The following is a 25,574-nucleotide window of genomic DNA, read 5'->3' on the forward strand; positions in this document are numbered from 1 at the left end:
CAGCTGCGGTGGGAAGGTTCGTATATATTTTCCCAACACAGTAGAACCCATAAACAGGGTTATCAGCTAATGATATCAAGTAATCTTCGTTAAAACGGTATTAATTATGACTTCTCGGACAGAGTAATATGTCTATGTCGTAAAGAAGACACTACCGTTAGTGAAACCACAACAAGCCCAAACGTATACAAATTGAATTGTTGGCACTTCAGAAAACGAAGATAAAAAGATGACAAGGTGGTCGGATTCCTCCAGTAAACAGCTTAGAGCACGTCAGAAAGTGGGGTGTGATTAATATATGCCCACAAAACAGACAGAGCTCTTAATTCATGCGGTCAGATCCTAAAAAGGAATGAATCCTTAGATAGGATAAGATTAACTTTCCTTAGTCAAGGTCTAACCCCGAGAAATAGAAGCCGCAGACACATCTCCCCCCCCCCCCTTTTTTGGGGAAATGAAGAGTGTCTTTGAGAACCTCGAATGGACTTCTGACTAACACTGCTGAGATAGAACTTCAAAGCCCTGATTGCTCAAAGAAGTTTATCCTCATCTTCATGACTACCAGTTTAAGAAAACTTGGAAACTTGAAGGTAGAAGCCATATAGAGGACTTGATATTAAGCAAGGAATCCTGGCTGACACAACAAAGTGAAAACGACAATAGATCCAACTGGAATTGGTCGTATTCAACAGAAAAAGCATGAATTTCACTTCTCCGTATCGTAAAAGCCATAATAAGAAGGAAAACCGTCTTAAAATTATATTGGAACTGTTAATAAGCCTGATGAAAAAGGTTCATAAGGAGCTCATTAAGCATCCCAACATGTTACACAAGTCAAAACCGCTTAAGAAGGTAAAGGAACGAAAAACATAGTGTTGACGTTCCATAGTTTGGATCAGTTCCAAAATAGGTAAGACAGCACAGAGTTGCCATGACTTACACAAAACAAGGTATACGAAAGCATAATCTCTATCCTTTGATGAAGAAAAGAACAAATTTCTTATCATCAAGAAAAAGATGAGAAAAACCTCTATGTATCTAGCAGAGTGATTAAGGTAATAACTATGCTCTCAATTACCCAGTAAAAAATGAATTTCCATAGAACCTTTATACAGTTCTGATGGAATTATCCTTGCACAAGTAACAAGGATTGAAACTCTAACAGAAAAACGTTCTTCTGTAGAGATAACTAAAAGTTATTAATGGCCAGACATGAAGTGGCACATGTTTGGATCAGTAAAAATATGTCTCAGTGAGATATGATATTTGACCTGTGAAGAAGTTTCCTGAAAATAATTGTACAGGAGACTTAAAAGGTCGTAGAACCATAATCCCATGGTTCATTAAGTATATTTCATGAAATTATGGCAAAAACTCAGTTATTGCAAAAACTCACCAAGAAGGCAAGATATTCCAGTTTATGTCAATGGACGAATGTATAACAATCGCACACCCTGCTGGATCGATTTCTGTGAACTGCATTGTTGACGTTGTTCAGCATACCGGTATACACTGCGATATACGATCGCATAACGCTAATAACTAGCGTTTGATGATAAACAACATTCTTTGATATACTATGTACACCATGCAACTCGTCTGCAACTTCACTGCCGCGCATGCGCAATTACATTATTGAACCCAACGGAAAAATAATTCGAAAGAAAGAACTGCAGGACAAAAGGTCCAACAGGGCGTTGAGACGAACTGGTATGAGAAAGACGATAGAGAAAATTTGTTGTTCTTGCAAAGAACGAATAAGTTCCTGATTTCCAGTTACAAGGAGTGATAATATGATCACCTCCGTGTCTGTAAGTAAACCACGACCGATGTGTGATAGTTGAAACCATCACAAAGGAATCGTGAAAATGTGTTGTAAATGAAAAACAGCTAAAAAGAATTTTCGCTTTTCAAGATGTAGATGTGCAGGTGATATTCGTTAGGATACCACATAATTGAGAAAATCAAGATACGTTGTTCTATGTGATCGTCCATAACCTTATCTGCTCACATCTGTATAAGATGTAAGGAAGGTTGTGGTAGAATAAACTATATTTTTGCCAAGATAATCTTCTAGTCTAGACATCACTGAATAGTGGTAAATAATGACAAAAAGATGGAAATCTGTGTCATTAAATAATCCCGAGATTAATACAATTATCTTAAAAATAAAGCTGAAACGGACGTAAGAAAAGACGTCTCAGCAGAAGGACCGGTGACCGGACCGGTAAATACCGACCGGTGACCGGAACCATTTGTCAAGGATGGGTGGGCAAAGAAACCACGGCAAGCCGAACTTTCCCACTCCAAACACACTTGAAAATTGGTAGAATAGGACAGTGTTTAACACTTATAAGTTTATGACCTATCTACAGAATATAGCCTCTTCTTGAACCAATAACAGGCGCCTTTAAAATCCTGGATAATACAGGTCGCGAAGTCATCGATTTGCGAAGTACGGAAATATGATTGATAGTGGTACCTCCGGAATCGGAGGTGTGATGGCAGAAAAAGGTGAAAACCCTAGGGGTAACCTTAAGCGGGTCCACGCTTGCCGGTAGAATGCGTGGAAGTCTTAAATTCTGACTTGATTAATCCATTTACTTCAAGACTTCTAACCTGGACGAATTCCGAAAGGAATACGACCAGTTATAGGAAGACGGCCTGTTATGGCCAGAAGTGTAATAGAAGAATAACTTTAAGATGAGGTCCCTCCAGATCCTAGGATCTAAGATCTGAGTTCAATAGGTCCTAAGCCATCTACAAGACTGTAGCCGTCAATCTGATAGGCAATCCTATGTATCAGAACTCTTGATGATTCCAGTAGCTTGAAAATATGCACTGCCGTAGGAGCAATAGAAAAGCAGAAGTCGATACAAATGTCGTCTTGCTAATCCTGCTAGCGTCATTAATGTGTCCTAACTGTTCCGTGACACCGACTGCAAAGTCTGTAGCCGACAGGTAAAGGCGGTTAAAACAATTCATCCTTCGGGTCTCGAACATAAATTAATAGAGGTCAAATAGTAATGTTCGACCTCAATGCTAGTCTCCGAGCCCACTTCAGCCGATCTATCTGCAAGACCAGTAGTCTGCATGTAGCCGGTTGAGATAGAAGTACAAATAACAGATATAGCATGATTTGGTAACCGTCGCCAGTAGAAAATCAGTATTGAAAAACACAAAAAGTCATGTAGATTGTTGAATCCATAAAATATAGTATTCAATACAATCATAGCCAGGGGTATACAACTATGTAATGTAGACGATACCCGTGATACTAAAAATTGACCGATGAAAACACAGTGGAATACCGGTAATTGGTAAGTGGTGACCGAACCGGACCGGTCAATGACCGGTAACTGTAGCCCGGTGAACGGACCAGTCATAATATGACCGGTGACGTTACCAGTTAAAGACCGAAAATTGGTGGAATCCATATGGTCTGTTATCAATGTCAAGCACTGCTCGGAAAAGAAGATCATGCCAAAAAAATCCAATCCGATGGCGATGAGACATCACTTATTCTGACCGGTGATCAGTGATCGGTGATATGACCGATGAATGGTGACCGATGTCCGGTGATCGGGACCGGTATAATATAACTGCGTCAGAATGGAAATATCTGGTGCAGAAGAATGACCATCCACGAAGTCATCTGATAATGTTAACCGGAAAACAACGGTAGATTATCAGTATTAATAGGCATAAGTGTCCTTGTAGTCGTAGTGGAGAAAAGAACAGCTTATCCCGAAGCCTGAATGTTAAACAAACTAGTGTTCGTATACAACTACGGCTCGGTGACTGCAACATGTGTGGATGCCATAAGAAGAACCATCACACGTGGAATGGAGACATGATATTCCTAAAGGAATAAAATGGAGAACGTCGATATGACCAGTAGGTTCATTAACGCCTACGTGAGAAGTGGCGACATCCATATAACTTCGATGCCGAAATATTGTTCGGCTACGCTGGAAATATTGTCTTCTACAATATTGTCTCCGTGAGCATTGACATGATCGCTTACGAGCGTATCAACGCCGAGAACTGCTCAATGAAGGAGAGGTATGTTCGATAAATATCCAGTGGTGCTCAATGCAGTCCGCTGATGTCTACGTGAAGGTTGACGACGTCCTCGTTTCCTGCGATGTCGAGATCTGGATCGGCCGAGATGTGGATCGGCTGCGATGAGACCGAGATCTTCTAGAATAACGTCTCCGTGAGTGACGACGTGATCGCTTACGAGAGCCGCGACGATGAGAACTGCTCGACGAAGAAGAGCGTGTCCGATGTCTAATCCTTGATGAAGACGATGTATTCAACGAAGAATAGGAGAATAATTCAATGAAGAAGACCGAGTTCTTCTTCTTGACCGGTGACTGGTGTTATCGGTGGCAGGCCTAACTGATGACTGTTGACCGGTGACCGGAGCGGTGATCAATGACCGGATCGGTGACCGGACCGTTGACATGACCGGACCGGTGACATGACCGGTGACCGGACCGGACCGGTGATATGACTGGTGACCGGACCGGTGACATGACCGGTGACCGGACCGGAGACCGGACCGGTGATCAATGACCGGACCGGACCGGTGACCGGACCGGTGATCAATGACCGGACCGGTGACATGACCGGTGACCGGACCGGACCGGTGACCGAACATGACCGGACCGGTGACCGGACCGGTGATCAATGACCGGACCGGACCGGTGACATGACCGGTGACCGGACCGGCCGGTCAGACGTCGATCAATGGTCCGTGATCAACGTCCCCGGTGACGTACCGGTCATATCATGACCAGCGTTGTCACCGGATAATGACCGTATGGCGGATGCCAAATGGTCCGGCATTGGTCGATGTCCTTGACCAATGCCATCGGGCAAAGACCGGCTGACGGGTGTCGCCATATGGTCTGATGTTGACCGACTGTCTAAGAGACTTAGCATAGTACGGTCGCGATCGTGCCCGATACCCGGTGACTGATACTGCAACTATCATCCATGATCTGCGAAGTCACCGGGTATTTATCCACTCTTGTTTCTGCGACCATCATGTAGTCGAATATATGAAAAACAAGAGCAAAGCATATTCAACCATAAACTGGTCACAGACCAGATTATCATACGGCACATAAAATCATTATTTGACCATAATGAAAATTATAATAATACTGCCGTAGATCATAAATTAAACAAAAGTTTAATTCAAAACAGATGAAAAATAAAATGACGATCAATTAGATTGTCATACGGAACGTTAAAATCATTATTGCACACAATGGCAAATGATAAACAATCTGTCAATAGAAGAACACGCTTTGCACGATCTCGTAACACATTAGAAGAACATGCTTTGCACGTTCTAGCAATGTATTAGAAGAGCACGTTTTGCACGTGGTCGTTCGCGCCTGAAAACACCCAGCATGGTAGAAATAAACCATTGTTCGATAAAAACAAGCATGGCTTACCTTTTACAAATGAAACAAAATCCATTAAATCCACACAAATTAATCCGAATGAGAAATAAAAAGATAAATAACACAATTTATCTATTCAAAACCCCAATCAACCAAGTGAAAAACAATATTTTAATTCAGAGCCGTAAAAGACACGTATACACCTGGTTGATCCGGAAAGAATATTGAGGGTAGGTTACCGATTTTGGGCTAGGTTGCATTGCACTATGTTTAACCTGGCCTGTATTACGGTATTGAGGTGGCGGATTCCCAGTTAAAATTCCGGATGAGTTATTTCCCCTTGGAAAGTATAAGCATACGATAACAGGTCAGTATTTATGACATTAAAATATGTAGCAAGTGGTAATAATCACTTCTTTCTGTTGAAAATAGGAAAGTAGTAATTTAACTCAAAATAATTAAAAAGGCGCATGCACAACTCCCGTTGCAAATAAAAGTACCTGAGTATTTTAAATTGAAGTTTGCAGAACTTAGTCCGAAAAGTTTCATATAATGATTCCAGTTTAATCCTTTGTTCTTACTTATGGGGCAAATTGCATGTGGATGAAGTGTCATTCCAGATTAGCCACATTTATGGTATATTCTGTTTAAAGGCAGTCTTCTTTGTGAAATTCCAGTTAAGGGGGGAATTGTCTTCCCTGATAATCCTGTGCAGACTGAACATGTAAATCTGGGACAGCACTTCTCCCACATGCATAAAACCCATTTTCCCTGAGTGAAGTTAGCAAAGATATACCTGTTGGCATAAGGACGAAGGTGTCATTGCCCAGCAGTGCAGCATTGCAGGCCTCCAGCTGGTGAGTCCTGAATCTCTGCAGGCCAAACACCTTGTTGAACACCTTCATCATCTCCTTACAGTGCTCAAACGCATAGCTAGCGTACTCGCTTCTCTCCTCTACCACAACCTGGGTGCTTGCAATGGGGCGGTCGTCTGTGGGGGCCGCTGCAAAACACAGACAATCATACTTTTAGGTGATTTAGTGAAGTGTAGAGTATAAAATATCCCTTATTTATAAATAAAACATTTAATTACATTGTTTTTTAGTAACTTATACAATACATAACAGTTATGCTGTTTTATTATGTCTTTCGGTTAACTTACACACACATTTCCTAGTAAAATTCCTAGTGCAGATATAAATAATGAAGTCACATAAAATTGTACTTAAAAAATATTTACAAATACTTGACTTATCTTGAAATTGTTTTACTTTTCTTGAAATGTATTCAATTTCTAAATATTTTCAATTCACACAAGACTATTGATATTGCCAAGCAATATAAGTGCCCTACCGTTCAAACTCCACCATTTTCAACAATATTTCTAGTCTATTTGTTGTCAAAGCAACCAGAATTCTTGATGCAGGAACAAAATTAAATGATGTACATAATCTCCATATTGCCATCTATCCGTGTTTCAAGTTTCATGAAAAAATATGAAGAACTTTTAAAGTTATCCAGAAAAGTGTGATGGACAGACAGAGCGCAAACCATAAGTCCCCTCCGGTTTCACCGGTAGGGGACAATAAACAACCTACTGAGAAGTTTTCCTAGTTAGATAAACCAATGTTTAAACCGATTACACAAAGATATTGATATAATTATTAGGAACAATACCAATAGAATTCCTTGAACTGCTTGGTCTGGATATAGGGGGAAAGTCACCATCAGACAGTATCTCATGAAAGTCTTCATCATCCTCAAACTCATCAATGAAATCATCCTTTGTTGCATCAACTGTGTAGTTAGCAGATGGACCAAACGTGTCAGCTTTAGAAACATTACAGGAACTATCGGCATGTGCAACAGAACTTGATTTTGGTTTACTTGGCCTTGTGGAAATCTTATAGTCAAATTCAAAGTCAGTCTGTTCAGCCATGTTCATGTTGATTTCATCATCAACACTGTCAAACATGTCTGGTTCAAACTGGTCCTTTGGCTCCTGGCCAGTTGTTCTGTTGTGGGGTAAAGCTGGTGAAGAATTTAGACTGTTATTGAATGATGAATCAGACTTAGATATACATTGCATCTGATGTTTCTTATGGGACAGAATGGCTGGAGTTGACATTGCTTTCGGAAACGACACTGGCGTAGACATAGTGCTTGAATTGTTTGAAGCATTCAATGATTGACGACTGAATCTGGACATGAAGTTCACATGAGTTTGAGTGAGCACTGCGTCATCTTCAAAGAAACTTTCACCACAGGGTATCGGCGACCCTAACTTGGAGTTGTTTGTTACAGACACATTGTTGATAGGGTTCTTGTTTGAAATGGGAGCTTTCTGATGAACATTAAGAGCCTGGGGACCAGCAGTGGACTGAGAAATGGCAGGGAAATCCTCACTGGTTTGTTTGGAAACTGGTTTGGAAATTGCTATTGAAGTGGACTCCCCTGCTCTACCAACATCACTTGCTGTACAATTTGAGATCAATATTCTGTCCATAAGATTTCTTCCACTGGCCTGGGACTTGATCTCAGCTCTAAAATAGGATAAACAATAAATGATTTTATTCTAAAACAATAAATTATATTTATTCAACAAAAACCAACAATAAAATAGCAAAAGGTATTTATTCACCAACAATTAATTAAATTGTTCAACTAACAATCAATGAAACTTATTCCCCAACAAACAATCAATTATATTTATTCACCAACAATTATCAAGATCGTGCGTATAAAAGTCGTATATGTATGTGTTTCTTGGATAAAATCCGAAATCATCCATGTTAAGGTATTATTTATATTATCAAATAATGAAATGTAAGCTATAACATGCATCATTTAGCAAGATAAAGATACAATCTCTTGACTGATATGTATTATAATATCTTAGAATAACAGCATCATACACAATTTTACAAAAGATGTTTATAACAAGAGCACCGCATAACGGGTGCCACGCTCGGCAATGGGTGCAGTTTTGAATAAATGAAAGCTTGTCAGATTATATTTTTTTTAGAGGTCACAGTGACCTTGACCTTTGACCTAGTGACCCAAAAATGGGTGTGGCGTGTAGAACTCATCAAGGTGTATCTACATATGAAGTTTCAAAGTTGTAGGTGGAAGCACTTTGATTTTAGAGCCAATGTTAAGGTTTTAGCACGACCCGGACGGGGGACGTCAGACTGCGGACCACGCACTGGCTATGACAATACCTCGGGTTTCTCAGAAAACGTCGAGCTAAAAATACCAGGTGCTCAATCTACAAAAAGCAAGACTAACACAAGATGCAAGAAATGACTAATGTTTATCACAACAGCGAAGAATAACCAGGAAGCCGCATGTCGTGACAAGTAAAAAATTGTAGTAATCATATTATATATTTTATAAAATCTCAATTGTAAATGGCCAACAACTTAGCAATTTTTAACATACGATAAAGATTGAACATGCATGCAAAGTTTCATACCATAAGGAACAAAGCATGCCAGTTAAAATGTTTTATGCTGAATAGTGTTGCAGTAAAATTGTCTTTTAAGATCATGAATCCAGTATATCCCCTCCACTTAGCAATTCGTGTAAATATACAATTTAAACCAGTGTTGAACATGCCTACCTACACTATGTAAACCAATGTCTCCCATGCCTACCTACCTTTGATGTAGCAGATCTTGCACAGAACGGCTGTCAGCCTTGAAGCAGTTCATGATGTCGGACATGGAGAGTTGACTGAGGTGGTCACAGATGCGGTCAGCCACTTTCAGCAGCTCATACTGCAGCTCCAAAGCCTTCATATCGTCACAGGCAGATGCCGGAGTCGCTTGTTTCCGCTCCATGGTGTCTAAATAAACATAACAGTTAGGTACGTATGTTGTGAATCGGTCTTGATTTGATTCATCAAAGATACTATGTTTAGACATTTTATTGTGAGCTGGGTAGATCTGAGTCAGTCAGATGTGTCACATGACTCGACATAACCTAAGTATGATAACGCATTAATTGGGGTAATGACACCAAATCAATATTAACCTTCCTTTAATTGCAATAAGCACTTGCATAAAGTTTTAGTCAAATATGTACTATCTGCACCAACTGTAAGTGAAGCTGATAAAACAGCCACCAAAAGTAACCCCTAAAGGTAAACTGTTTCAGCGATTAAAACACAGCAGGATGCTGTGGATAGTGTTTATGGCATCTGCCTAGCAACTGTGAGGTCACAGGTTCCATTTATCGAGAGACGTCCAGTACTGGTTCTATCCGTGAAATGGACCTGAAAGAGTCTCAATAAGCCTTTGGATTTCCAAGCAATTGAGCTTCAATACATATGTTTTAGCTAATGATAACACAAAACAATATGACTTTAACACAGAAAATTGTATCCATTTTTTTCTAAAGCGTAACTTAACATCTCAATACTGAGCTATGTCAAATCTGGCCCTGACCTTGCTGCAAGCCCCGGGTTGCAAGGGGACTTGTGGTCGCTGGTCCTGTCCTGTCCAACATGTCCTCCTCTAGGAACTCCAGTGTTCGACGCTTCTTGCTCTGAGGGGCCGACGTTTCATATATGCCATCAGTCCTGGAGGCCTGGTCAAACATTAACATTGTTTTCTATTAAAAAAAGGATTGATTCTGGTTGACTGCATAAATATAACCAATGTTTGCTAAAAAATCCACATTTATTATTGACAACTGAATAAACATAGTGCTTCTCAATTCTGGAAGACAGAATGAACATAAGCTGTGTCTCATATTTACAATGGATTTATTTTGGATGACTATTGTGTATTGACAACGTGTAAAAATTTAAACGGTAAATACCTCCTTTTTTGATGAGCTCTTCTTGAAAAATGGAGAATCTACAAACACAGGAAAAACACACACAACATTTTGACTTTTGTAAAAAAATAATGGACTCGTCTAATAACTCGGGAAAACTACTTGTTTTCAGGGAGTGGTAAATGTACATTGTACAATATGACTTATTTCTTACTTTCAAACAAACATCAACATTAATGGATAGAACAACTCTCTTGATAAGGATTTAGGAAAAGAGAAACAAAACTCTTCAAACCTGTGCAAAATGGAGTGAAGAGAAATATAAACATGTACTTTTACTGTTAGATACAAATACTACATTATTTACTGATTGCTACCATTATTTTCAGAAACTATTATCAAGAATGTATTACATCATAATTTGTTATTAATTTTGATAATTAACACAATTATACAGCATATTTAAAAGCAGTCAACAACTAATATGAACTAATATTACATATATCATATCACAGACTGTTAATAAATGTTAATATGGCGTGTATGAAAAACAAGTGAACATAAATTGTTACGATATGGTAATATACTAAGACCTTTGCAATTTAATCCTTCAAATGCTTCCATTTTACTACTAAGTGTTGTATCAACATTATTTTTGTGTGCAAGTGTTAGCTTTGCCTGTGCTCATTTAGAAAAACAAAGACACTTAAAGGCCTACTGCACATATGCATTTACCTATTATTACAGTCCAGATAACATGACAAGAGGGCCTGAATGGCCCAAAGTCGCTCACCTGAGATAACAAAATATTATTGGGACAAATCTTCTGACCAAGTTTCATGAAGATCAGAAAATAAATGTTATCAAGGTTTTACTATAGCCATATAAGGAAAAATGCCCCGCCCCCTGGCAGCCATGTTTTTCAACCAACCGGCATCATTTTTTAACTCATCCAAGATATTATCAGGATGAATCTTCTGACCAAGTTTCATGAAGATCTGACAGTAAATTTGGCCTCTAGAGTGTTAACAAGATTTTACTATAGCCATATAAGGAAAATTGCCCCGCCCCTTGGAAGCCATGTTTTTCAAGCAAAAATAATTATTTTCAAACTAATCCAAGATATCATTGAGACCAACCTTCTGACCAAATTTCATGAAGACTGGACAATAAATGTGGCCTCTAGAGTGTAAACAAGGTTTTACTATAGCCATATATATAGCCATATAAAGAAAAATGCCCCCTGGTGGCCATGTTTTTAAAGCAACCAAAACCATTTTCTCATCCAAAATTTATCATTGGGACAAATCTTCTGACAAAGTTTCATGATGATCGGACAATAAATGTGACCTCTAGAGTGTTAACAAGATTTTACTATAGCCATATATAGCCATATAAGGAAAAATGCCCCGCCCCTTGGCAGCCATGTTTTTCAAGCAATGGTTACCATTTTTTTACTAATCCAAGATATCATTGGGACAAATCTTCTGAGCAAGTTTCAAAATTCCCCGCCCACTGGCGGCCATGTTTTTCAACCAACCAGCATAATTTTCAATCTCATCCAAGATAATATAGGGATGAATCTTCTGACCAAGTTTCATGAAGATCAGACAATAAATGTGGCCTCTAGAGTGTTAACAAGATTTTAATCCAGCCATATATAGCCATATAAAGAAAAATGCCCCGCCTCTTGGCAGCCATGTTTTTCAAGCAAACGTAACCATTTTCAAACTCATCCAAGATATCATTGAGACCAATCTTTTAAGTGTGCCCTCTAGAGAGTTAACAAGGCAAATGTTGACGCCGCACAACGCACAAAGGACGACAGACAAAAGGCGATCACAAAAGCTTACTATGAGCACGTTGCGCTCAAGTGAGCTAAAAACACATGTGTTATTCAACTTATTCTTTGAAACCCCTTAACCCTTTCCCGCTCTGAAGCAAAGTGAACAAGAGATGTGTTTGTCAGAAACACAATGCCCCCTAATGCGCCGCTTTGATATTTTTTTTACTCTGAAGGATAACCTTGACCTTTCACCACTCAAAATTTGCAGCTCCATAAGATACACATGCATGCCAAATATCAAGTTGCTATCATCAATATTGCAAAAGTATTGACCAAGGTTTAAGTTTTGTGACACATACAATGACAGACACATACAATGACAGACACATACAATGACAGACAGACAGGCGAAAAACAATATACCCCCGATCATTTGATCCGGAGGCATAAAAAGGCTATATGCAACCACCATAAAACCAGAAAAGCCTGTGAGTAACTTGCAGGCTGTTCAGGTTGTATGCTGTTTGCTGGAAATGAAGCCTTAAGAACTTAAATCTTTAAAGAAAGGTCTTCAATTTAATTTGATTTTTTAAGATACTTGAAAAGCTTCAAAATGTGTATCCGAGTGGTGTAGGGTAAACTCCTCAAAGTCACGACCTGGAATGTTGAAATCATCCAGATCATCATCCAGCCCGTCAGTAAACGAGGAGAATCTCTCAGGCAGGTTGTGTGCTCGTCCACTGGGCTCTAACTCATCTGACTTTCTTTTCAGGCCCTGGCTTGGCTGGGACATCTTTACTGGGGACCTGGGCATGTAACAAACAATAATGAATACTATGATAACATAATACAGTAACAGGAATGTAATTACTTTAGACAATTTACATATTTTGACACAACTTTAAAGCCAAAATGATTTTTGGCTATTACCGGGTATTTCTTCGGACATTGGATTTTTTCCAAATAATATTCTTGATTTTCAAACATTTTAACTGACACTAATTTTTTTTCAGAATGCCATGTTATATTATAAATATTGATATATTACACAAAATTATGTCAACTGTCATAAATTGTTTTGTTCTACATCTATAAAATTCATCCAACAGGGTATATTAAAAAAAGCAAGTTTTTTCTTTGCCATTTTTGTACGATTTTATTAAAATATTTTCTTTAAAAAGTAAACATTCTGATGGGAATTGTAATATTAAAGTTAATAGATGGAAAAAAAAGAACATATGCACACTTTATCAGCAGGAGATTGGGGCTAGATTTCAATACCAAAATGGCATAAAAAAGTGCATTGAAATCTTGGCAACTAGTCTACCTTTGTGGGGCCACTGCAGCTACAGGCTTCGGTTTAGGCTGCATGGTAAAGGCAGTGATGGACTGCTGAACTGTGGCCAACTAGCAAAGAAAAACAAAATACTGTGAAGAAACGTTGTATTAGCTCATAAGAATTTAATACATTTCATATAATCAATACTTATTGTTGGTGTTGTTGTTTTTGAATTAGCATTTGAATTAAAGAGCAATTTTTAAGTAAGGATTGTAATTGTGAATGTTTGAAAAAGGCTTAAGTTCTATTTGAATCTAAAATAATTTTTTTTTAATTTTGTCAATTTGTAAATAAATTCCTTAAAAATGTCTGCTATCTGTCTGCTTATTATGATGAACATGTAATAATATGTAAATGATAAACATAATGATGCTTAATACACACATTTTTCTATATTGAAGTACAAATATCATTAAATTGTTCTGCACTTTGATTTCATCACTGCTCTCTTTTCTGTGTGATAATAAGCTGAACACAAATTAGTGAAGAATGTTTACTCATGGTTATAAAGGCAAACCTTTTTTGGTTTATTCTGCAAAATCTTCAGTGAATGTGTTGAAGGCTTATGCTGAACCGTTGCAGCAGAATGTGTCATGATCATGATGTCATCATCATCGTCAGAAAACAGATCCAATGTCTCCTTGCCACTGAACATCGCTTTCTGCACCTGCTTCTTAATACTATCTGCAGACCAATTTTCTGACACCTTTCCACCTTGCATGGCTGCTGATGAAACCAAAGCTGTTGGTGGGGTTACTGTTGAAGGTATTTGTAAACTAAAAACCCCTTCTGTTTTCCGAAATTTGAATTTTCTACAAAATACCAAAGTACATTTTATAATTATGAATAATAAGCAATTTGAAGGTTAGAACAGAGAAATAAATCGTCAGCACTGCCCAGCATTTCAGAGGGAACATATTAAGTCAAGTGAACACCAGCCATAATGTACATAAAATTTGCCTAACAAGATTTTTGAAACAGACAAATAGAAAAATATCACGCCTGATCAAATTATAAATCACATCTACTGTTACTAAGATAACCTTTTGTGTAGATAATTGAAGAATTAACAATACACACTTATGTTGGTTGGTAAAACATTATCATAATTGAATCATATATTTTATAACAACAATAACATACCCTTTTGTAGCCATTTTCTAATACAACGCTGACAACCTGAAATAAAGACTTAGAGAATGTTGCTTTTTGAATAGTGTCATACAATGTCATTCTATCAAAAGCTAAATAGTAATGACAGTAACAGAGACTAAACAATAGCTTTTTATACAGTATCTGATTTGGGCAAAAAATCACTGATCTTCGATCACAATCATATATTTTGTGTTTATTTCCAAATATTATCAAAAAATTTATACCCGGTACATCCTTAAGTCACTTATTATTATTCATATTAATTTATGTGTACTTAAAAGTACAGTTTTAAAGCAATTTTAATGAAAGGCCTTTTCTGCTCCATTGTGGGACAACGCCACACTGGACTTTTGGGAATTTCGCATCGTGAAAAATCCCATTTGGGGAAAAAAAATTATTGCAAAAAATTCAACTGGCTCAATTGGGAAAAATAATCGCATGTAAATAGTGTTTCATTGCAATCATTTGAAGTTTGAATTGGGATTTTTTTTTATTGGGGAAAAAAACAACCAGATTTGCATTGGGAATGGGGCCGATATTCGGACCTGTGGCATAGGGCGGAAAAGGCCTGAATGACCCAAAAGATTGCACGTGTCAAAAAAAGTATACAAATTTACATTTATTGTATGTTTCATTCACATTTTACCATGACTTAATGGGCATTAATTTAGTTAGGGATCATTTCACAGAAATGTAAGAATATAAAAACATCATATCATTTACAGTCTATCTCAAATTTTTTATAACTGAAATTAAAAAATATATATATATACAGTATATATATAAATATAATTTTAATAAAATGTGACACTCAGTTAAGTTCACTTTGCAGCTCTGTGGGTTGAACCAAAAAAATGTAAAACTTAACAAAATTTACATGGATTGTATGGGACTAAGTCACTTAAATAATTGTTGAAGGTAATGTGTCATTGTTTGCATTTGTTAGAAGATTGTTTATTTTGTTCTTATGTCACCGGAATTCGGTCACTGTAGGATACCAGATCATGCATTTTTATATAAAATGGGTAATTTACAGAACAATAGTCTACTACCCAAGGAATTAAAAATAATACAACTTTCTGAAGTAAAAGATGGGTACGAAAATGATCAGTAGAAAATGTATTATTTATGGGTATATCCGTATTGAATAATATTAATGAAACTGATAATTGTGGTAATTGTCTCGGTTCTATATGGTCTTATATTTAACACAGACTTTGGACGCCTAGCAAGCTGTTTAGTCGTGATGAACTTTAAAGAACAGTTTAAGTAACTTCGTACCTAGCGCTCTTTTCGTTCTACTTCCGGTTCATTTATGCAAGGGAGATGATCAGTGTCATACTTCCTTTTCAGCCATAATACAAGGTAAACAACATTGGATTCTGAGGTTGACATAGAAATCTGTTTAATCTTGTTATTGTATAACTTAAAGCATCATAAAAGGCCAGAGATGTATAACATAACATATAAAACCTTAATAATTCATCAGTATTTCATAAAATTGATAATGATCACACCAGTTTAAGTGTCTCAAAATATTGAATTTCAGAAATGGGTCTCCCGAAGTATGATATGGCCATTGGTCTTCATAAAGGCCACAAGACAACCAAGATCCCCGATGCTTCTAAGTCACGGCAATCAAGAAGGAAAGGGGTAACAATGAATTCAATTATATTTCAGTGAAATTAAGTATTTCATTACGCTTCTGTTATCTGTATGACAAATCTAGTTGCAATAATCCAACTCCCAGCTATTGACCCTCCGGGTCGCTGGGAGTTGCAACTGCTTACGGCATTTTCCATGTCAAGACCCCCGCCCAGAATCCGGGCGGCAGTTTAATTCGAAATATTAGCCACATAAACTATTTTCTGGCATCATTAAAGGCAAATAGATCGTAAATATATCCATAATGCGAAATAAAAATAACTTACATGATATGTAATTCTCGCATAATATTGATATTAATCCAAAGTTTCAAACACGTCAACGGTTCTTTTAAATGTATATGTTTTTGCGATGTACAAAGCCGAGTAATTCCGAATTCGAAAATACGCTATAGACTATCTCCGGAATCTTCGGTGAGATAAATCTCGTGTCTAATCTACCAATCGTAATATACAGGCCTCGACACTAACGGTGTCCCGGGAACCCGATGACATCAGATTTTGGCAAGGGTCACCAGTTCTTTTAAGCTGGGTGATCCTCCGGGAACCCTAAATTTATAGAACAACTTCGTATTGTTTGACCATTTAAATACAGACTTGTTTTCTATACTTTGCTCTTTGTCTAAAGAAATGTGTTCGCAATTTGAACAATAGACGGAAACTGGTCTGCACCAGAGCATGAGACAATGCTTGACCTTATTGTTATCGAAGCGCTAGTGGTAGCTGGCCAATCAGCATTGAGTTTGCTCACACAAGATATTGGGTCATTCAAGTGCAGACACTGTATACTTCGAATACACAGTTAATATTGTCATGCCGCCAATGGCAAATGTCGTATTTAAAGATAAACAGGGTTTTCCACAGGCCATTTATAGGCCCCTCGCCGGGGCGCTTGAATTTCTAAATCAGAGTCCCCAGGCCGCTTGAAATTTTCCGATCAGTGTATTTTTCGGTAAAAGAAATCGGAGAATGTAAAAATCAAGGTTTCTCTATCAGTGTATCAATATTCCCTATTTTAAAAGAGAACTTGGTACCGACTTTCGCATGTAATCGCCATAAACACCACATGGGGTCATAGATAAATTAATCCACCGATAGGAGATAGCATAACGCGCGTATCGACTATTCTAGCCACATTACACAGTCTTTTATTCTGACAAGGATGTATCACAGAAAACTCATGTATCTTTCCAGTCGTCAAACTGTTATGTTCATTGTCCAATCGGTTACGCGAATGCTTATGAGGGCGGGGTTAACTATCGACAATTATTTTTGATTGACGTCGGGCACGAAGTAAGAGTTTATCGCAGCTTGATTAGCAAGGGGTTGTACCATTCACATAATATGAAACCGGTAACTAGAACAGTACATTAAAGACGGTTTCGGGCATCATCATCACACCTTTTTACAGTAAACAAGTGTTACTTATGACACATAATTAATACGAGAAATTAATTGCAAGTGGTAAGCAATTACTTACTTGTAGCGAGTAAGTTGTGCAATTATGCGATAACAATTTAATTCCAGTACGTGTATATTTCATCATGTCCATTTATAGAACTGATTCACCTCGTTTTTCTGACATGTATTCGACACGTAATGCGCTTTAACAAACACTCTTATTAATTACGCACAACTGTAAATGTTTCGTTCGATTTTCAAATGAGCATTATCAATTTGTAATCCCAGTCTTCAGGCTAAATATTTTAGACCAATAGCCCTTCGGGCTAATCAGATAGAATTTTTAATAGCCCGAAGACAGTTTCAATAGCCCGAAAAGGTTAACATACATTTTATGACTTTTGGCTCGGAGCAACAAAAATATTCATTTCCAATCAGAAATAACTTCTAATGAGTAAAAACATTTGCCTGTCCCATTTTCAACAGACTGTATTATTTATTTTTGATAACAACAGCAAAGGCATGCTCTCCGAACATCTCCATATCTCAGTGTTTCAGATTGGCCCCAATTTCCTCAGGACAGGTTTCCTCAAATGGCTTAATGGTCAATTTTTTTCAGGACATTAATTTTGTCCTAAATCATGAAACAATTTTCATACAGTTTTGTTATCGCCCTCAGCCCTAACCTATTGTACTTTTTTAGTCTTTCTAGTTGCAATTTCTGGTGAAAACAATGCGAAATTTTATAAATCATATCATCCGTATCACCGCATGTGTATTCATCATTCTATAGACATTTTCATAAAGAATGTCAAAAATAAATTTAAATCGACAAAAACAAAACTGTATCCGAAAATAACAGTCCGAGAATATGGAAGTGTTTTGCATATGAAATCAAATGTGCATATCGTATGATTCAAGAAAAATGAAAACCAGTTACCTAGCAAATACATAATAAATATAAAATTTTGTTAACATATTGCTTAAATATATGCTATTGCAGTGCTTTATTTTGCTAATCGATCACGCAAACTTTTTCATTTGCAACGTTTGCTGACTTGAACGAATTTCGGAAAGTAGCGAAGATTTTTCGTCAGTTTTTCTATCCGCTAACCAATCAAAAATCAATAATAAAATAGTCCATCTCCGGAGTCTCCGTAAGAGTGGAACTCATACGTGTTGATTGGCTAACGACTTGTACCGACTACTTCCATTGATTATGTCTTGAACCCAAAGTGGCTGACCGGTGTTCATGTATTTTTATGCCCCCCCTTCGAAGAAGAGGGGGTATATTGATTTGCTCATGTCGGTCGGTCGGTCTGTCCATCCACCAGGTGGTTGTCAGACAATAACTCAAGAACGCTTAAGCCTAGGATCATGACACTTCATAGGTACATTGATCACGACTCGCAGATGACCCCTATTGATTTTGAGGTCACTAGGTCAAAGGTCAAGGTCACTGTGACCCGAATAGTAAAATGGTTTCCGGATGATAACTCAAGAACGCTTAGGCCTAGGATCATGAAACTTGATAGGTAGATTGATCATGACTCGCAGATGACCTCTATTGATTTTCAGGTCACTAGGTCAAAGGTCAAGGTCACAGTGACCCGAAATAGTAAAATGGTTTCCGGATGATAACTCAAGAACGCTTAGGCCTAGGATCATGAAACTTGATACATGTAGGTAGATTGATCATGACTCGCAGATGACCCCTATTGATTTTCAGGTCACTAGGTCAAAGGTCAAGGTCATGATGACCCGAAATAGTAAAATGGTTTCCGGATGATAACTGAAGAACGCTTATTCCTAGGATCATGAAACTTGATAGGTAGAATGATCATGACTGGCAGATAACCCCTATTGATTTTCAGGTCACTAGGTCAAAGGTCAAGGTCAGGGTGACCCGAAATAGTAAAATGGTGTCCGGATGATAACTCAAGAATGCTTATGGCTAGGATCATGAAACTTCATAGGTACATTGATCATGACTGGCAGATGACCCCTATTGATTTTCAGGTCACTAGGTCAAAGGTCAAGGTCACAGTGACAAAAAACATATTCACACAATGGCTCTCACTACAACGGAGAGCCCATATGGGGGGCATGCATGTTTTACAAACAGCCCTTGTTTTCACTTTGTTTATTATTTTATGCTAAAATATTCAATCGACCGGTCGGGCTATTTAATATGCATTTATGATCGACTGACCGTCCCAAGAATCGACTCGGGCTACGGGCTTATAGGCTAATTCGAAGACTGTAATCCGAAACACGCTTCTGAATTTTAATGCTAACGCGACATTAACAAATTGTAGCATCAAATAAACAGTGTAGTATCCTTTATCTCAATATAAAGCGCGCGAAAAATATGCAGACATGAAGAACGTCCCATGGAAAGTGTGTATGTAATTTGTGTTGTATAAAAACATGAACATCATGTCAGGCGATTCACGCGTATTCTGTGGAAAAAAAACAACCCTCCCTGATTGGACGATATTTCATCACATCTTTAAATAGTAACAAATGCCAACATTTATTTAATACTTTAAGAACGAATGAAGAATATTTTTTCTTGAGCACTTTTATCAAAAATTATATTTACCAGAATTTGCTTTAAAACTGAAATATACAGGATCATCGGGTAATGAGTAACGACTGGAAAAGTAGTAAGTATGCAGTAATAGATAGAAAGTATGGTTGATACGGATGTATTAAGGAATTGATCCAGACGGGATTATGCGTATCTATGCGGGAAAGGGTAACAACTATTTTTAAAAATGTTATCAATGACTTTATTGCTGTTTTTTCTTAAAGAGTCATAACGCACCAATTTGCTAATAATGTCATTTCACTCTACAAGAAAGCGTGCGTGTATTGAGCGTTTTAACATGCACACAACACGCCAGGGGATTGACGCATGTTCAGAGGCAATATTTTATCAAATCTATAAATAGTCACTTAAAATTTATTAGATACTATAGAAAAATGGCAAGGTTTGTGTTAAAGAAATAATTGAGAGCTTTTATCGTCAATATTTACCAGAAAGTGATTTATAAAAACGGGATTATCGGGTAATAAATAGATACTTGAAAAGTAGTAAGTATACAGTAATAGTGTCTGGTTGAAACGGATGTATTGGGAATTGTTCGAGTAGGGATTTTACTATCTATGCGGGAAAGTTTTAAAACAATTAAACAATATATATATTAAAATGACTGGGGGATTTTCTTGAAGAGTCATGGCGCACCAAATGACGTCTTTTGACGCTGTTTTTATGCCCCCATTTCGAAGAAAAGGGGGTATATAGTTTTCGCACTGTCCGTCGGTCGGTCGGTTGGTCGGTCGGTCGGTCACACTTCGTGTCCGCTCTCTAATTCAAATAGTTTTCATCCGATCTTTACCAAACTTGGTCAGAAGTTGTATCCAGACAATATCTAGGTCAAGCTCGAATATGGGTCATGCCAGGTCAAAAACTAGGTCACTGGGTCACTTAGTGCATTTCAAGGATTTAGCATGGTGTCCGCTCTCTAATTGAAGTAGTTTTCATCTGATCTTTACTAAACTTGGTAAGAAGTTGTATCAAGACAATATCTAGGTCAAGTTCGAATATGGGTCATGCCGGGTGAAAAACTAGGTCACGGGGTCACTTAGTGCTTTTCAAGGATTAAGCATGTTGTCCGCTCTCTAGTTTATGTGGCTTTCTGATTTATTTTGATATTCTAAGACTTTTTTATGCCCCCAAAGGAGGGCATATAGTGATCCGACTGTCCGTTCGTCTGTCCGTCCGTCTGTCCTTCACACTTTGCGTTTAGATTTCGAAAAATGCTCATAACTTCTATGTCGCTTCTGATAGCAATTTCATATTTGGCATGCATGTGTATATGGACAAGGTCTTTTCATACGCACACAAATTTTGACCCCTGTGACCTTGACCTTGAACTTAGGGTCAGTGTTTAGGTTCCAAATCTGCGTTTAGGATTTGAAAAAAAGCTAATAACTTCTACCAATCGTTTACACAGTTATACTTTTATGTAGTGACACAGTTACAGTTGGGGCATCCGTGTCCTGTGGACACATTTCTTGTTCTTTGAGTTATAACGCACCACAGAACGTCAATTGACACGTTAAATTTAAAAGAAAATGCAACGTGACACAAATCCGGTGGAAAGCACTGAAACAAATGAAAAAAAAGTGTAACAATGAAAAAATATTTCTAAGCTGATCAGTTTACACCTTTCTCCTGACTATCGATCTGAATTTAAGGATGACAATTAAATAATTAGCTCTATGTCGCTGAGGGTACACCTTTCTGCCAATTATCGTTTGAAATTAAAAGGAGATAATGAAGTTGTTTTTCTACCCACAAAATATGCTATTATAAAGAAATATGTCAACCAAATTGTATATTTGCTAGGTTACTGGTTTTCATTTTCTGCAGTCATACGATATATACATTTTTCAGACTGTCGTTTTCGGATACATTATTTTTCGGCGATTATAATTTATTTTTGAAGTTCTTTATAGAAGAAATAGATTAAGAATGACGAATACATATGCGGTGATGCGGAGGGTGTGGTTTATAATATTTCAAATTGTATTCACTGCTGAAGATGATTATGACAGGTTTTCATTTTTAACCAGGTTTTCCGAAGGAAAAATAGATTGGCGAATGCGGGCGGGCTGGCTGGCTGGCGGGCTGGCTGGCTGGCGGGCTGGCGGAATAAGCTTGTCCGGGCCATAACTATGTCGTTCATTGTCAGATTTTAAAATCATTTGGCACATTTGTTCACCATCATTGGACGGTGTGTCGCGCGAAATAATTACGTCGATATCTCCAAGGTCAAGGTCACACTTTGAGTTCAAAGGTCAAAAATGGCCATAAATGAGCTTGTCCGAGCCATAACTATGTCGTTCATCGTCACATTTTAAAATCATTTGGCACATTTGTTCACCATCATTGGACGGTGTGTCGCGCGAAATAATTACGTCGATATCTCCAAGGTCAAGGTCACACTTTGAGTTCAAAGGTCAAAAATGGCCATAAATGAGCTTGTCCTGGCCATAACTATGTCATTCATTGTGAGATTTTAAAATCATTTGGCACATTTGTTCACCATCATGGGACGGTGTGTCCCACAAAAGAATCACGTCAATATCTCCAATGTCAAGGTCGCCACGACTAAAAATAGATTTAAAAAAAAAGAAAATACAAAGGGGGTTAATTTTTTTTGGTCATTTCAAAAGTTCAGTTTGAGTTTTCTCCCTTTATCAGATTTTTTTTTCACAATGAAAACCTGGTTTTGTGACAATTTTGTCCCTTGTTCTGCATTAAAATGATATGCACATTTTATTTCATGTGTAAAACACGTACATTTTTCGGATTGTCATTTTCGGATACAGCATTTTTTGGCAGATTTATTTAATTTTTACGTCCATTATAAACAAACCTTCGATGACAAATACACATGCGGTGATGCAGACAGTCTGATTAATAATATTTCGCTTAGTGTTCACCAGAAATTGAAACTAGAAATTCTATAAAATAGAACAATTAGAGAGGGCTGGAGGGGGTGGGGGCATTACCCTTTATCTCCGTTGGGGACCTGCGTTCCCAGACCCTCGGCCTTATTTTCCAAATTTTAAATTTGGGACAATTGACACCCTCTTTCCATGATCTTTAGACATTTGAAACTTGGATTAATATTATTAAGGTTTAACTTTTTCAGGTGAAATTTCAGTGTGGCTTTGAAGTTTTTCGCCGTGGATTACCCTCGTGATTGTATTTCAATTTAGTCAAACTATATTTTTATCTAGAGAAGAATTATTGATGCCTTTAAATTCATAGAATTGGAAACAATTCGCCTTTTTTGTTACTCAGATGTACAGAAATCAGCACCCACTGCAACTGATACACTTATTTGTGGTATATTTCATACAATTATTGAATTAATGAAACCTTGTATTTTCAGACCTTGACAAAGAAAAACAAATTCATTCGTGACTTGGTTAGAGAGGTTACAGGATTTGCTCCTTACGAAAGACGTATCCAGGAATTGCTTCGTATCTCAAAGGACAAAAGAGCACTCAAATTCTGCAAAAAGAGAGTATGTATAAATTAAATGAGTCATTTTTGCAAAATGTGCTCATAAGCATTACAAAGCATGACATTGAATAATTTACAAATGATGTTAAACATATGAACAAGTGTGAGAAATTTTTATGCCCCCAGATAATGATCGGGGGCATATTGTTTTTGGCCTGTCTGTCTGTCATTCTGTCCCAAAACTTTAACCTTGGTTAAAGGGACTGTCAACCACGTATGACGAAAAAATAAAAGTTCTAAAATACCGTATTTTTTTACAATTATTAGTTTATATTGATTAAAATTTCACGACTGGTATATTACATTACTTGAAAAAAGTTCATATTGTCAGTATATTTGGTAATAAAATGTTGCGATGTGAAATCGAAAGTACGTCGCCAAAATATGTGACATAACGATACACACACTATAAATAACGCAAGTAGATTGATCATTTTCCTGGGTTAACCACATGACAATGATGATCAATTTACTGGCATCATTTATAGTTAACTGCTAGTTACCTGGTAGACATACCCAGTAAAATTTAATACCCAATTTACTGAAGATATGAAAACTTGACAACTTTTTGCAATAAATGTAATATACCAGTCTCGATATTTTAATCAATATATACTAATAATTGTAAAAAAAACGGTATTTTACAACTTTAATTATCTTCGTCGTCGTGGTTGACAGTCCCTATAAAGTTTTGCGATAACTTTTGCAATATTGAAGATAGCAACTTGATACTTGGCATGCATGTGTATCTCATGAAGCTGCACATTTTGAGTGGTGAAAGGTCAAGGTCATCCTTCAAGGTCAAAGGTCAAATATATTAGGGGGACATAGTGTTTCACAAACACATCTTGTTAGTATTAGGAAAATAATGTAACCATGCCTCTACTCCATGTCTCTATATCTACAACAGATACATAAATTAAACTGACAATGTGTTCTGGGTCTTTATAAACATCCACTGACCAAAAGGTACATATATGACCAGCTTTTAGCAGGATAACATCCTCTTTGGTACTTACAAAAGTCTGGTTATAGCCACATAAATACTCAAAATCAATTAATGTTTCATAAAATATTTTGTAAAATATGCTATAAAGAAAACTTGAGTGGTTGACTTTATTTTATGAAATATTTGTTGATTTTGAGTGTTATGGGGCTTTATGTCTTTTTGGGCTTTATATGACCACGGGTAGGTGTTTGACAGAAAACGTACACACACTGAACTATCAAAGACAGAAAACTTACACACACTGAACTATCAAAGCCTTAAAAAAGTTAAGCCGGCTGTCTTGGGATAGCTCTTGTTAAGTATATCAAATATGGTATTGAATACTTCCCAAATTATTCACCATTCACATCAAATATTCCTTATTCAGAGCAGATTCTTAAACATCATTTATCATATTTGCAGCTGTTTGAGCACATGTACAATTAAAGAATATTTGTGAATACTATGATTATGAAGCTTAAGTGTAAGTATAGTTGAATTTTCCTCTTTGCCTTTTCAGTTGGGCACTCACCTTCGTGGCAAGAAGAAGCGTGAAGAAATGCAGACTGTCTTACAGAAGATGAGGAAGGCTGCACAGGCACAGAAATAATCTAACTTACCCTGTACATAGCTTGGTCATTAAACATTATGCCAAGTCTGCTATGATTTGCTTGTTACTTCCATACTTAGTCTTCTATGATTTGCTTTTTAGTCCCCTACCGGTTTCACCGGAGGGAACTTATGGTTTTGTATCCGTCAGTCTGTCACACTTTTCTGGATCCTGCGACAACTCTAAAAGTTCTTAATATTTTTTCATGAAACTTGGAATATGGATAGATGGCAATATGGACATTATGCACATCATTTCATTTTGTTCCTACGTCAAAAATTGTGGTTGCTATGGCAACAAATAGACTAGAAATACTGCTGAAA

The 25,574-nt window shown here is 37.3% G+C and overlaps 2 protein-coding genes across 4 annotated transcripts in view; one reads left to right on the forward strand and one right to left on the reverse strand.

The window, feature by feature from the left end:
* LOC127850916 (recQ-like DNA helicase BLM) overlaps positions 1-15,789 on the reverse strand; it is a 199,034-nt gene extending 183,245 nt beyond the window's left edge. For both annotated transcript variants that reach the window (XM_052384315.1, XM_052384314.1), the window contains exons 1-10: positions 15,764-15,789; positions 14,471-14,506; positions 13,845-14,139; positions 13,316-13,395; positions 12,646-12,794; positions 10,245-10,282; positions 9,869-10,010; positions 9,081-9,267; positions 7,098-7,963; positions 6,217-6,423 (exon numbers count right to left, since the gene is read on the reverse strand). In XM_052384315.1, the coding sequence (XP_052240275.1) occupies positions 6,217-6,423; positions 7,098-7,963; positions 9,081-9,267; positions 9,869-10,010; positions 10,245-10,282; positions 12,646-12,794; positions 13,316-13,395; positions 13,845-14,139; positions 14,471-14,484 (1,978 nt within the window). In that variant the 5' untranslated portion in view covers positions 14,485-14,506; positions 15,764-15,789. The remainder of the gene's footprint in view (positions 1-6,216; positions 6,424-7,097; positions 7,964-9,080; positions 9,268-9,868; positions 10,011-10,244; positions 10,283-12,645; positions 12,795-13,315; positions 13,396-13,844; positions 14,140-14,470; positions 14,507-15,763) is intronic.
* A 12-nt stretch (positions 15,790-15,801) lies between these two features.
* LOC127850919 (60S ribosomal protein L36-like) lies at positions 15,802-25,299 on the forward strand. Of its 2 annotated transcripts, none has more exons than XM_052384322.1 (4): positions 15,802-15,847; positions 16,032-16,135; positions 23,520-23,654; positions 25,162-25,299. In XM_052384322.1, exons 2-4 carry the CDS (start codon positions 16,034-16,036, stop codon positions 25,249-25,251), a joined length of 327 nt encoding a protein of 108 aa, XP_052240282.1. In that variant the 5' UTR covers positions 15,802-15,847; positions 16,032-16,033; the 3' UTR covers positions 25,252-25,299. The 2 variants fall into 2 exon arrangements, with proteins under 2 accessions (XP_052240282.1, XP_052240281.1); XM_052384321.1 differs by having other exon boundaries at positions 15,835-15,869.
* Positions 25,300-25,574: the final 275 nt, after the last annotated feature.

Source organism: Dreissena polymorpha, chromosome 11 (assembly GCF_020536995.1).
Source record: "Dreissena polymorpha isolate Duluth1 chromosome 11, UMN_Dpol_1.0, whole genome shotgun sequence".
Lineage (NCBI taxonomy): Eukaryota > Metazoa > Mollusca > Bivalvia > Myida > Dreissenidae > Dreissena > Dreissena polymorpha.